A 14468-nucleotide genomic window follows, 5' to 3' on the forward strand; every position below is an offset into this window, starting at 1 on the left:
ATCAATACTTGAAGCAGAAAGAAGGTCTTCTAACCACAAACCATTGCAATCGTGGTCCTTCGCCCATTCACGAACAAGGTTCACACGATTTTGTTGACTATCAGTCAACTCCAATAACATGTGTTTATCATAAGGGATACGCCCCAGTTGGCAGAAACGAGGTAATCCCTTATGAGCATCTCATCGGCGGAATACTCCCAACCACTACCGGAAATCAAGAAAACCTTACTAGTCCATTCTTTGGCATTAGAATAACGCCCTTCAAAGGCCGCTAAGCGTTGCCCGCGAACATGGAAGCTACAAATATTCCCCGACAAGGACATCACCTCATAAAAAGAAACAAATTATTTCGCCGTAAGGTCGGAGTACCTCTCCCCAAGGGGCTCCAAAAAGTGGCGGAAGACAACGAAGGCGCACATCAGCACGCGCCATGCTTTACTTTGAAGATGGGCAGGAACAAGCTTCAAGAAATACCGGACATCATGCACTAGGCAGATGAAAGGAAGACGTAGCCCATGGGCTAGGGCACAAACTGTTAGGGCTACATCCCCGCCATAGCCCTCTTCCTTGATACACCCCATTTTCAGAATGTTCATATCTACCAACTCAGGGATGCAGAATAACTCCCTCAGTTCGACGAGGTCTTCCACGTCTAGAACTGAACGCCACGAATACCCATCAAAGGAAGTGGGTTGATGGGCGAGAGAAGATTCAGGCTTTTGTTTGAGGGATTTCTTGGCAGAGCTGCGACTAGCCATTGAAAATATCTTGAAGAATGAGATGTAAGGAAAAACGGAGAGGAGTACGAAGGAATCCAAAGAGAAAGGAAGAATGAAGAAATGGGAAGAAAACAAAGGGAAATATGAGGAAGATGAAAGAGCAAAGAAGAGTAAAGAAAAAGGTTACAGAAAGTAAATGGCGTGTAAAGCACATCCGAGAAAGGTAATAATGAGGTTTCTTGGGAATCTGAAAGGTTGGTTGCACCGGAAGTTACACTTCATTTTAAAAATCATTAAATTAGTGGGAATAGTTATGGCTGATGCAAGCCACGTCTTTCCTAGAAAAGAAAGGGTGGAGGCTGGTGCACACCACCTTGCATGGACTATAGCCAAAAGAAGGAAAAGAATAAATAAATGCTTATAGACTAGCGGGATAAGTAATAGATTAAAAAAAAAAGTTGTTTAATTTCCCATGGCAGGGTAACTAGAGGGGACATTTAGACCCTTGGGCTTCGAACCCATCTCTAAGGTCAAGCCCATCCGTAAGTCTAAGAAGGCTTATTGGAAGCTTAAAGCTAGGAGCCCCACAGACAGAGGGCTCATAACCACAATCACGAGATAAGATAACCATGAAGAACTAAGGATGAGGCCCACAGTTGGACATAAATATTCTGAGTAAGATAACTCCTACAAAACAGGAGGTATCTTCTCCAGTTAATAAGGGATCGTGAAGGATAAGCACAAGAAACTGACTGGTGACTAGAGTTAGTCGCCATCACACCACATCCTTTTATAAATAACTTGCTAGATGTAACAAATATTATCATCTTCATTTTCATATACATTTTATCTTTACATTGTTATTGACTTAAGTATCAAGATTTTCCTTCATCGATGCAAGGTTATCCATACGGTTGGTAGTGTGAAACACGTCATTTACACCCATGATCCCTCTTTGCGGAGAAGATTTACTAAAGTGTATTAATTGAACACCACCAGAAAAGGTATGCATCATTGACTAGTACTGTCGCATTATCAGAAATGAACGGAAACCATTGGGCAAAATATTTGGAAGTCAAGGCTCATGGTGCACAAAGCACAATTGATGGCAAAAAATAAAAAAAGGAAAATCCTCACAAAAAAATATCCAGATCCTCAACACTATAAAAGCGAACAAAACTTCAAAGGTAATTCACATTAGGAGCAACAGGACGTCCAATGACATCTCGCAATCTACAAACACTCGTATTAACCTCAGCTATCTATCATCCAGACAAGACTAAATCGACAAAAGTATAAAATATTGCACCTTAGTGATCTACAGATGGCTTAGAAGCTCCAGAGAGCTTGGATCTCCTTTTTGCCAAGCTCTCACTACGACGTTCACGCTGCTCCTTCAAACGAGTGGCAAGAAGCTTCTGATATTCAGCTGCTTCCGCCTTGGCCTTTGCAATTCTCTTCTTTTTCTCAGCAATTTTTCCCCGCTTCCTCTGTAAAGTCAAAGGAGTCACCAGCCTCTGAATCTTGGGAGCTTTACTGCACTTCTTGCCTGCAAATAAGTTTAACAAGTTTTTCAATAGCTTCTAACCAACTACTGAAACAAGGCATAATTAATAGGCTAATGAGAAAACTCACCAGACTTGGTCGTGAAGGTTCTGCGGTATGTGTTAACATACTTCCGAACATCATCATCCTTTGAAAGGTTGAACAGTTTGCGGATCTTTGATGCCCGCTTTGGACCTCTCATTCTAGGCTTTTCAACATCAGTCAGACCAGGAAGGTCTTCCTCACCTTTCTTCACAATAACAAGGTTTAGAACTGAGAGGTCTGGACTAACAATACATCCCCGGACAGACTTCCTTCTGCGCTCTCCATTCCTCCTGCCATAACCACGGAAACAAGTGGTTCCTGTACAAAAATAAAGGGGAAAAAAAAAATCCAAACCAGCTTGCATCACCACAAAAAAACTGCAACAACAAGAAGTTGCGCAACCAGCAATCCAGATATGGAAAACAACCACAAGGAATCCAAAACTTATGCACTTGGATACTTCCACTAAAAAACACGAGCATAAGACTGACACACAATAAACAAACCTCTGTGGAGCAACAGACGAACACGGCCTGGAGTCAGCACTCCTTGCTTCATTGGAAAACCTTGCTTATCACAGCCTCCCATTATCTTAAACACATAGCCTCTGAGCTCCTGCCAGAACATAGAAAAAACCTCCGTCCACATAACTTGGTACAAAAACATAGCAAAAGATTGAAAACAAAACTGGTAAAAGCATACATCACCCACTGCATCTCCACTGACTTCTTGGGAGATCCTATTGTCCCAAAATGCGCGGCTGAAATAGTAATCCAACAATATGCAATCATGGTTACTTCTCCATCAGAATAATTTTGGTAATGACGAGAAGAAAACAGAATGCTCGTAGTATAAATACGCAAGCAGACACATACACCGGACAAACTGCATGTATACACGTACTATATACAAACATGCATGTCAATCAAAATGTAATAATAAGTGTGGGTGGATGGGTGGGTGTATATGTCTATCCATATTCTTATAAAAAAAAAAAATGTCTATCCACATATCCACCATATAGACTGTAAGGCCCTGCCTCTTCATCAAAGTGGCCCGGATCAGTGCGTGAAAATGGCCCAGCCATTTTCGTGTTTAGTGAGAATCCTGAACGACGTCGTTTTTGAGGTGAGTGTTTTCTCCTTCAACTTCCGTTTCTTTCCGCATTTCTCTGTTTCAGTTTCAGTTTCTCCCGCATCTCTCTCGCGCACGTCTCTCTTTGCTTTTCGGTTTCATCTTTATTTCCTGTTGTTGGCATTAGTTTGAGTTTCTGAATCCCATGCCCTAGACCTCCTCACGTGGATTTCTGTTGCTGCGTTGCTTCTGGTTTCCCGAGTGTTGCCGTCTGCTATACTCTGTTTTTCCTCCATTTCTGCATTTTGGTTTCCGTCTGCAACTCACGGGCATCAATTCGCATCCCCTCCATTTTCGATTGGTAAGGGTTTCTTTCTCATCCAAGTATCGGTTTCTCCTTCTGTAACCGTGCGATTTCTGCTTCTTAGTTTTGGGTTTGGTTTATCTTCTTTTTGATGCAATATCTGTTTTGGCTGTGAGTTTGAGTAGTTTTTGTGAGTTTTTCTGGTTGTTGCGTGGTGAGTATTTCGGGTTGGTGTTTTGTCCTAGGTTTGGATTATTTGAAGTTTCATTGTAGTGGAATTGTTGGACTGGTGGTGGAGAAAATATTTGGAAGTGTTAGTTTATACTTTATGTTATGGAGTTGGGAATGGAAAGAAGAGTGCTTTGTGTAGTGTAAACTGGTTTTGTTGGCAAAATCTGCGTACTTCGCTCGAGCAGACTGTCGAGCGCGATTCGAGCGAACAGCCAAATGAGCATTGGCTTGAGCGGAGTGTCGAGCGAGACTCGAGCGAACCTCTCTGACTTGCATTCGCTCGAGCGGAGTGTCGAGCGAGACTTGAGCGAACCTCTCTGTCTTGCATTCGCTCGAGCGGAGTGTCGAGCGAGACTCGAGCGAACCTCTCTGTCTTGCTTTAGCTCGAGCGGAGTGTCGAGCGAGACTTGAGCGAACCTCTCTGACTTGCCTTCGCTCGAGCGAACTTGGCTCGAGCCAACTGTCGAGCCAACTTTCAGCAAACACTTTTTCAGTTCCGAATCAGTCTCCACTTATAGCCAACGTACTGAGTTTAGTATAGAATATTTTGGGTCGAAGTGTGGGCTGTCCGGATTGTTATTTGGCTAGTTAAGTTTGATTAAACTCGTTGAATTATAGTCTAGAGTTTGAGTTCTTGAGTTGTTTAAGACCAATTGTGTATTGTTGGACTTTAATATTTAGTTTATATTATCTTATAAATAGGTGGCGAGACGGATAGAGATCGTATTCAAGTCATAGATAATACGCTGCAGGAGTCAGGTAAGCGGGGTTCATATGCTAGGTTTTATACAAGTTAATAAGACTGAAGTTGATTTTCTGAAAACTTTGCATATTTTGTGTTGTGTTGGGAACTTGTGAAAATAAAGATCAACCTCGGTCACTCATCTGCATACTCATGAAATCTGTACGAAAAAGGAAAAATATGTTCTGGCATGCATTGTGTAGACATGAGCTAAATTCTGTCATGTGGTTTCTGAAATCTGAAAAATGAGCGATATTGAGAATATGAAAAGTTGTACATTTATTTAGAAAGATGTTCTGACTTTTGTGTTCAGTGTCGGTAAACTGTCTGATTCTGTTTCGGTACTCTGTATTATTTTGATATAACATTTGAAAACCTTTGGCATGGTGTACTGGTTTTCGTATCTGACTCTGTCTCTGCTTTGCTCTGCTCTGCTCTGTTATGCTCTGCTCTGTTTGGGTTGGTACCAACTTCTCTGTCTCTGAGTGCACCCACTTTGGAAACAAAGTGGTTTTATTGTGGTCTTTCCTGTGTGCACACTCGGGGCTCCGAGAAGAATAAAGGAAAGATTTCACCTCTGTCTCTGCCTGGTTTGGCCACCGGGGTTAGCACAACCCTACCACGGGGGTGAAACATGGTCTCTGCTCTGTTTGATGCTCTGTTTGATTTGATGATGATACTCAGTTTATATTATGCCAAAGTACCATGGGTTTTACTTGTTTTAAAACCATCGCTCTGTTATTTTGAAAATATGTTCTGTTCTGCATGATAACTCTGGAAAAATATTTTGTTCTGCATACTCTCCTTGATAAATGCTCATGTTTGCACGCTAGCATATGATTTCTGCTTACTGAGTTATTGATAACTCACCCCCTATCATTATAATATTTTTCAAATGATGTGGTGAGTCCAAATGAGGACCTGGATTAGAATGCTGTTTGTGTCTAAGCTGAGGAGATGTTGGTAGAAGAAGGACTTCTGGTGTTCTTAGTTTTAATATCTTTGAGTTTTATTTATGTCTTAAGTTTAGTAAGATTTATGAAAGATTTAGTTGGTTTGTTATGACTATCGGGAGGTTATGGACCCCTTAGATTTATTATTATAGCATTAAAGATTGTGTGGAGTTTGTAACGAGATTATTGAGAAGATTTGAGATTAATTTCATTTATGAAGTTTTTTTTTGAGTTTATTCTTTGGATGTGTTGGGAGATATGTTTATGAGTGACAAGTAGAAATTCTCCAAGTCACCCGGATTTGGGGCGTTACATTTGGTATCAGAGACAGGTTAGAATTCTGCATACTATAAACCTAGGAGGTTTAGATTTCTGTGGGTGCATAGGATTGAATATTGTTGAAGTGGGAAGTCTTAGAATTCGCAGGCTTTGCGAATAACTATGAAGTGTGGTATTTCATAGGTCTATGAACTAAATTCATGTTGATTAAGGTTTAGTTTAGTGGCGGAGCCTTCTTAAATACTCAGATGGAGTAAGATGTTAAATTTGGAGAGATTGACTATTACTACCGTTGTGCGTTCCTCTTTTGTCTCTGTTATAGATATTCCTATATTTTTGAATTCTAATATATATATACGTTTTGTTTTTACAAATACCACTAATTTTCTATGTTCTTATAAATTCTATTTTCGAAGCGATTTTTTTTAAAAATTCTAGTTATTTTGTCAGGATGCCACCTCGTCGTAGAGAACGAAGCATGTCGGATCTGAATGCGATCGAGAATGAAAGGGAAGCAAACCCGAGTGCTTCCGACGTGTTACGAGCAGCTGCACATCAGTTAATTGATGACCTTGTGCAAAATCCCACGGGTCGCCAGCGTAATTTCAATGAAGGGGGTTGTACTGTTGAGCAATTCAATCGTATGCACCCTCCTTTATTTGATGGGAGAGGCGATCCAACTTTGGCGGAGGATTGGGTTCAGGACATTGAGGAGATTTTGCGAGTCCTAACTTGTACTGAGGAGCAAAAAGTGGCGTACGCCACATTCAAGCTTACTGGGGAAGCGAAGAGGTGGTGGATCTCTGAAAGATCTATCAGGGAAGCTGAGGGGACAGAGATAGTCAGTTGGCTGCACTTCAAGCAGATCTTTCTTGAGCGCTTCTTCCCTAGCTCTTTCCGTGAGGACAAGGCTATGGAATTTGCCACCTTGGTTCAGGGAACCATGACGGTACATCAGTATGCTGCTAGATTTACTGAGTTATCCCGTTTTGCTACTTATTTGATTCCCGATGAGGAAAAGAAAGCACGCAAATTTGAGCAAGGACTGAATGAGAAACTGTACGTGCGTGTGGTGGGTTTCCAGATTCGGAACTTCTCAGAATTGGTGGATAAAGCAACAGTTTTTGAAAGAACCCTTCAAAGAAGCGCTGCAATGCATGAACAGAGAAAAAGGACTACTCCTACTGGGTATCAGTCTGGCATGGATCAGGGACTATGGAAAAAGAGGAATGAAGGTAGTAGTTCGGGAAAAAGGCTGGTTCAGAGTAATCAACAGCCCTACCAGTGTAGGACATGCAATCAAGTGCACTCCGGAGAGTGCAGAAAAGGGGCGGGATTGTGTTTTCGTTGTGGCAAAACAGGTCACTACATCAGGGATTGCCCAATGCAAAATAGGAACAACCAGACATTCATACCGCCACCTCAGAGGAATGAAGTATCAGCCCGGGGCAGCAATCAACGTCCTGCTGCGCCTGCTCGAGTCTTTGCACTAACACCTGGAGAAGTTGAGGGTAGGAATGACGTGATCACTGGTATGACTCTTTGGTTTTACTTCAAGGATTTATAGTTTCTATTATTTTCTTTTCTTTGATTGATTCTGGTTAAGACTTTGAATATTCTTGGTTCATGGATGAGTTTGAATGTGAATCACAGGTACTCTTTCTCTATTTTCTAGTAATGCTTTTGTGTTATTTGACTCGGGAGCGACACATTCTTTTGTTTCCACGGCGTACTCTAGATTTTGCACTTTAGATACTGAAAGGTTAAGGAACAAGTTAGTGATTGCGACCCCAACAGGAAATTTTGTAGTCTGTAGTGAGATTTTACCTGGATGCCCTCTTTCTATAGAGGGAAGACTGATGCCAGCAGATTTAATAGTTTTCCACATGGTTGGGTTTGATGTAATTTTGGGTATGGATTGGCTGGCTTCCTATCACGCCAGTATTGATTGTGCTAAAAAGGAAGTGGTTTTCAGACCCCCTGATGAAGGTGAATTTCGGTTCACAGGGTCAAAAGTGAGGTTGACTCCACCCATCATTTCTGCCATTCAGGTTGGAAAACTGTTGCATGATGGTTGTCAGGGATTCCTAGCCTGTGTGGTAGAAGCACCAAAGGGGGAAGTGATGTTGGAACAGATACCTGTTGTGAGAGATTATCCAGAGGTCTTCCCTGAAGATTTATCGGGACTTCCACCCGAGCGGGAGGTAGAGTTTGCTATTGAGTTAGTTCCAGGCACGGCACCCCTTTCGAAAGCACCTTATCGCATGGCGCCATCTGAATTAGCGGAACTCAAAGAGCAGTTGCAAGATTTGTTAGATAAGGGTTTCATCAGGCCCAGTGTTTCACCTTGGGGAGCTCCAATTCTTTTTGTGAAGAAGAAGGATGGATCGATGAGAATGTGTATCGATTATAGGGAACTTAATCGGGTGACCATAAAGAATAAGTACCCGCTACCCCGTATAGAAGATTTGTTTGATCAGCTTCAGGGTGCTCAAGTATTTTCGAAGATTGATCTTCGATCAGGTTACCACCAGTTGAAGATCAGAGCTGAAGACGTGGCTAAGACGGCGTTCAGAACCCGTTATGGCCATTATGAGTTTTTGGTCATGCCTTTTGGCCTGACTAACGCCCCAGCCGTATTTATGGACTTGATGAACAGGGTGTTCCATGAGTTTTTGGATAAGTTTGTGGTTGTCTTTATTGATGATATACTGATATACTCCAAAAGCGAGACCGAGCATGAAGAACATTTGAAGTTGGTACTTGGGACACTCAGAGACAAGCAGTTGTTTGCTAAGTTGAAGAAGTGTGAATTTTGGCTTGATTCAATCACGTTTCTGGGGCATGTAGTTTCGAAGGATGGTATTTCAGTGGACCCAGGAAAAGTGGAAGTCGTGGTTAATTGGTCGGCACCGAGGAATGTTCATGAGGTTAGAAGCTTTTTGGGATTGGCGGGGTATTACCGTCGATTCATTGATGGGTTTTCCAAGATAGCAGTCCCTCTCACTGCACTCACTAGAAAAAATAATAGGTTTGAATGGACAGCAAAGTGTGAAGAAAGCTTCCAAGAGTTGAAACAGAGATTAGTGTCAGCCCCAGTGTTAACAGTTCCCACAGCTAGAGGCGGATTTGTTGTCTATAGCGATGCTTCTAGGCTTGGTTTGGGGTGTGTATTGATGCAACATGGGAAGGTTATAGCTTATGCCTCACGCCAACTGAAAGTGTATGAGCAGAATTATCCCACTCATGATCTGGAACTCGCGGCAGTCATTTTTTGCACTTAAGCTTTGGAGACATTACTTGTATGGAGAAAAGTGCAAAATTTTTACGGATCACAAGAGTTTGAAGTATTTCTTTACCCAAAAAGAATTAAACATGAGACAAAGGAGGTGGCTTGAGTTGATCAAGGATTATGATTGCACCATTAATTATCACCCAGGCAAAGCTAATGTTGTAGCCGACGCTTTAAGTAGGAAGTCAGTGGGACCGACAATTGCAGCTATTACCACTCAGCATAGGTTGCTGATGTATTTAGAAATAGCCGGTATTGAAGTCTTTTCTAGTGATACAAGTGCTGTCATGGCCAGTTTAGTGGTTCAACCTGCTTTGATAGATAGAATCAAAGATGCTCAGAAAGTGGACTCAGAGTTGGTGAAGCTAAGGGAAGAGATCGGAAACGGGGACAAACCTGATTTTTGTATTTCCAAGGATGGAGTTTTGAGGTTTAGGAGTAGAGTATGCATACCTGCTGATGATGAACTAAAAAGGTTGATTCTTGAAGAGGCACACCGTTCTTTGTATACTGTTCACCCAGGGAGTACCAAGATGTATCGGGATTTGAGAGAGTCCTTTTGGTGGAATGGCATGAAAAGGGAAATTGCTAAATTCGTAGAACAATGCCTGACTTGCCAACAAGTGAAGGCGGAACATCAGAGACCTGCAGGATTATTACAGCCACTTCAGATTCCAGAGTGGAAATGGGAACATATCTCCATGGATTTTGTGACAGGTCTACCAAGGACCGTAAGCGGGCAAGATGCTATATGGGTGATCGTGGATCGCTTATCGAAGACCGCCCGTTTTGTGCCCATTAAAGTTTCTTATAAACTAGAGAAACTAGTTGAACTGTATGTGCGGGAGATAGTGAGGTTGCATGGAGTACCGGTATCCATTGTGTCGGATAGAGATCCTCGCTTTACCTCGAAGTTCTGGCGAAGCTTACAGGAGGCAATGGGTACTCAGCTAAGTTTCAGTACTGCTTTTCATCCTCAGACAGATGGACAGTCAGAAAGAACTATTCAGATTTTAGAAGACATGTTGAGGGCATGCTTGATGGATTTCAAGGGATCTTGGATGCAACATTTACCATTGGTTGAGTTTGCATATAATAATAGCTTCCAGGCTAGCATTGGGATGGCACCTTACGAGGTTTTGTATGGCAGGAGATGTAGGTCTCCATTGTATTGGGATGAAGTAGGTGAAAGGAAACTTCTAGGGCCAGAGATTATTCAGCAGACCACCGAAAAGATAGATATCATTCGGGCTAGAATGAAAGCAGCTCAAAGTCGACAGAAGAGCTATGCAGATAAACGCCGCCGTCAGTTAGAGTTTGCGATGGGAGATAAGGTTTTCGTGAGAATTTCCCCAATGAAAGGAGTTATGAGATTCGGAAAGAAAGGTAAGTTGAGTCCTAGATACATTGGGCCGTTTGAGATTCTTGATCGGTTTGGACCGGTGGCGTACAGGGTGGCTCTACCACCGGCGTTCTCGGGAGTGCATAACGTGTTCCATGTGTCCATGTTGAGGAAGTACATCCATGACCCCACTCACATCATATATCATGAACCCTTGCAGATTCAAGAGGACATGACCTACACCGAGGAACCATTGCGGATTCTGGACAGGAAAGAGCAAGTATTGCGGAATCGAACTATTTCTTTGGTTAAAGTATTGTGGAATAATCATGCTATCAATGAAGCATCTTGGGAATTCGAGGAAGAGATGCGAGTAAAGTATCCTCACTTGTTCGAAATAAATTATTATAGCTTGTAACGAATTCCGAGGACGGAATTCTTGTAAGGGGGGAGAATGTAAGGCCCTGCCTCTTCATCAAAGTGGCCCGGATCAGTGCGTGAAAATGGCCCAGCCATTTTCGTGTTTAGTGAGAATCCTGAACGACGTCGTTTTTGAGGTGAGTGTTTTCTCCTTCAACTTCCGTTTCTTTCCGCATTTCTCTGTTTCAGTTTCAGTTTCTCCCGCATCTCTCTCGCGCACGTCTCTCTTTGCTTTTCGGTTTCATCTTTATTTCCTGTTGTTGGCATTAGTTTGAGTTTCTGAATCCCATGCCCTAGACCTCCTCACGTGGATTTCTGTTGCTGCGTTGCTTCTGGTTTCCCGAGTGTTGCCGTCTGCTATACTCTGTTTTTCCTCCATTTCTGCATTTTGGTTTCCGTCTGCAACTCACGGGCATCAATTCGCATCCCCTCCATTTTCGATTGGTAAGGGTTTCTTTCTCATCCAAGTATCGGTTTCTCCTTCTGTAACCGTGCGATTTCTGCTTCTTAGTTTTGGGTTTGGTTTATCTTCTTTTTGATGCAATATCTGTTTTGGCTGTGAGTTTGAGTAGTTTTTGTGAGTTTTTCTGGTTGTTGCGTGGTGAGTATTTCGGGTTGGTGTTTTGTCCTAGGTTTGGATTATTTGAAGTTTCATTGTAGTGGAATTGTTGGACTGGTGGTGGAGAAAATATTTGGAAGTGTTAGTTTATACTTTATGTTATGGAGTTGGGAATGGAAAGAAGAGTGCTTTGTGTAGTGTAAACTGGTTTTGTTGGCAAAATCTGCGTACTTCGCTCGAGCAGACTGTCGAGCGCGATTCGAGCGAACAGCCAAATGAGCATTGGCTTGAGCGGAGTGTCGAGCGAGACTCGAGCGAACCTCTCTGACTTGCATTCGCTCGAGCGGAGTGTCGAGCGAGACTTGAGCGAACCTCTCTGTCTTGCATTCGCTCGAGCGGAGTGTCGAGCGAGACTCGAGCGAACCTCTCTGTCTTGCTTTAGCTCGAGCGGAGTGTCGAGCGAGACTTGAGCGAACCTCTCTGACTTGCCTTCGCTCGAGCGAACTTGGCTCGAGCCAACTGTCGAGCCAACTTTCAGCAAACACTTTTTCAGTTCCGAATCAGTCTCCACTTATAGCCAACGTACTGAGTTTAGTATAGAATATTTTGGGTCGAAGTGTGGGCTGTCCGGATTGTTATTTGGCTAGTTAAGTTTGATTAAACTCGTTGAATTATGGTCTAGAGTTTGAGTTCTTGAGTTGTTTAAGACCAATTGTGTATTGTTGGACTTTAATATTTAGTTTATATTATCTTATAAATAGGTGGCGAGACGGATAGAGATCGTATTCAAGTCATAGATAATACGCTGCAGGAGTCAGGTAAGCGGGGTTCCTATGCTAGGTTTTATACAAGTTAATAAGACTGAGGTTGATTTTCTGAAAACTTTGCATATTTTGTGTTGTGTTGGGAACTTGTGAAAATAAAGATCAACCTCGGTCACTCATCTGCATACTCATGAAATCTGTACGAAAAAGGAAAAATATGTTCTGGCATGCATTGTGTAGACATGAGCTAAATTCTGTCATGTGGTTTCTGAAATCTGAAAAATGAGCGATATTGAGAATATGAAAAGTTGTACATTTATTTAGAAAGATGTTCTGACTTTTGTGTTCAGTGTCGGTAAACTGTCTGATTCTGTTTCGGTACTCTGTATTATTTTGATATAACATTTGAAAACCTTTGGCATGGTGTACTGGTTTTCGTATCTGACTCTGTCTCTGCTTTGCTCTGCTCTGCTCTGTTATGCTCTGCTCTGTTTGGGTTGGTACCAACTTCTCTGTCTCTGAGTGCACCCACTTTGGAAACAAAGTGGTTTTATTGTGGTCTTTCCTGTGTGCACACTCGGGGCTCCGAGAAGAATAAAGGAAAGATTTCACCTCTGTCTCTGCCTGGTTTGGCCACCGGGGTTAGCACAACCCTACCACGGGGGTGAAACATGGTCTCTGCTCTGTTTGATGCTCTGTTTGATTTGATGATGATACTCAGTTTATATTATGCCAAAGTACCATGGGTTTTACTTGTTTTAAAACCATCGCTCTGTTATTTTGAAAATATGTTCTGTTCTGCATGATAACTCTGGAAAAATATTTTGTTCTGCATACTCTCCTTGATAAATGCTCATGTTTGCACGCTAGCATATGATTTCTGCTTACTGAGTTATTGATAACTCACCCCCTATCATTATAATATTTTTCAGATGATGTGGTGAGTCCAAATGAGGACCTGGATTAGAATGCTGTTTGTGTCTAAGCTGAGGAGATGTTGGTAGAAGAAGGACTTCTGGTGTTCTTAGTTTTAATATCTTTGAGTTTTATTTATGTCTTAAGTTTAGTAAGATTTATGAAAGATTTAGTTGGTTTGTTATGACTATCGGGAGGTTATGGACCCCTTAGATTTATTATTATAGCATTAAAGATTGTGTGGAGTTTGTAACGAGATTATTGAGAAGATTTGAGATTAATTTCATTTATGAAGTTTTTTTTTGAGTTTATTCTTTGGATGTGTTGGGAGATATGTTTATGAGTGACAAGTAGAAATTCTCCAAGTCACCCGGATTTGGGGCGTTACATAGACACAAACACACATAGATATATTTGTTATTCTATCTCTGTGCTTATATATAAGCTTCGAAAACAGTCTGCTGCACGCTTGTTAATTGTAATATATGATACAGGTTATCATAGACAAAATGGGCGATATGATGTACTGTCCATCGAAATGTGAGATATCATCTAAACTCAAAACTGTGAGGGATATGGTTTATTTGGAAGTTTGCATGGACTGTCACTAACAACAGTTTTACATACAAAAAATCGACTTCGATATTTTCCAAGGAACACCACGGCAACCAAACCCAAAATTCGGGAAATAAAGAAACAAATCCACAATCACAAGTACGAACGAAGGTATATATCGGATAAAAAAAAAGAAATCGATTCCAACACCATCCATAAAACTTAAAAAAGCAAAGGAAAATTGAGGTTCGAGAGAGAAAAAGAAACAGAGAGCATATGGTTCCTACAGCTTGGTATCGTCGTCTATCTCAAGCTTCTTCTGGCACCCAGTGGTTGGGTTTGCGATGTTGAATTGAAACAACAGAAAAACAAAGAAATTGAATAACAAAGAGGTGAGAGCTACGTTTCGGAGGAATAGAGAACGACCGGGTTTCATAGATGCGAACCTTCATTTCTGATGGACTCGCCGCTACGGCCGCCGATACGAAAAAATGCCGCCACTTGCTCTTCCTCCACTGGGGCGTCTGTTGTCAGGGTCGTGGGCGTGGGCGTGGAGAAGAGACTTCTATATTTACACAAGGGGACTCTTGGATGTTTTTACGATAGAGTGGTAATATCTGTGAGTGAATCTGATACTTGGATACTGTAAATCTGATACCGTATCCTTGGGGCCGCCATTTTAATTTTAATTAAGCGTCGTAGAAAGAAGATACGTTGCGAGTTAGTTTG

General features: G+C 41.9%; 1 protein-coding gene across 1 annotated transcript; it reads right to left on the minus strand.

The window, feature by feature from the left end:
* Window positions 1-2029: 2029 nt before the first annotated feature.
* LOC121253341 (40S ribosomal protein S6-like) lies at window positions 2030-14175 on the minus strand. Its single transcript, XM_041153368.1, has 5 exons — window positions 14027-14175; window positions 3012-3069; window positions 2816-2924; window positions 2355-2627; window positions 2030-2268 (listed from the first exon to the last, which is right to left on the minus strand). Exons 1-5 carry the CDS (start codon window positions 14173-14175, stop codon window positions 2030-2032), a joined length of 828 nt encoding a protein of 275 aa, XP_041009302.1.
* Window positions 14176-14468: the final 293 nt, after the last annotated feature.

Source organism: Juglans microcarpa x Juglans regia, chromosome 2S (assembly GCF_004785595.1).
Source record: "Juglans microcarpa x Juglans regia isolate MS1-56 chromosome 2S, Jm3101_v1.0, whole genome shotgun sequence".
NCBI lineage: Eukaryota > Viridiplantae > Streptophyta > Magnoliopsida > Fagales > Juglandaceae > Juglans > Juglans microcarpa x Juglans regia.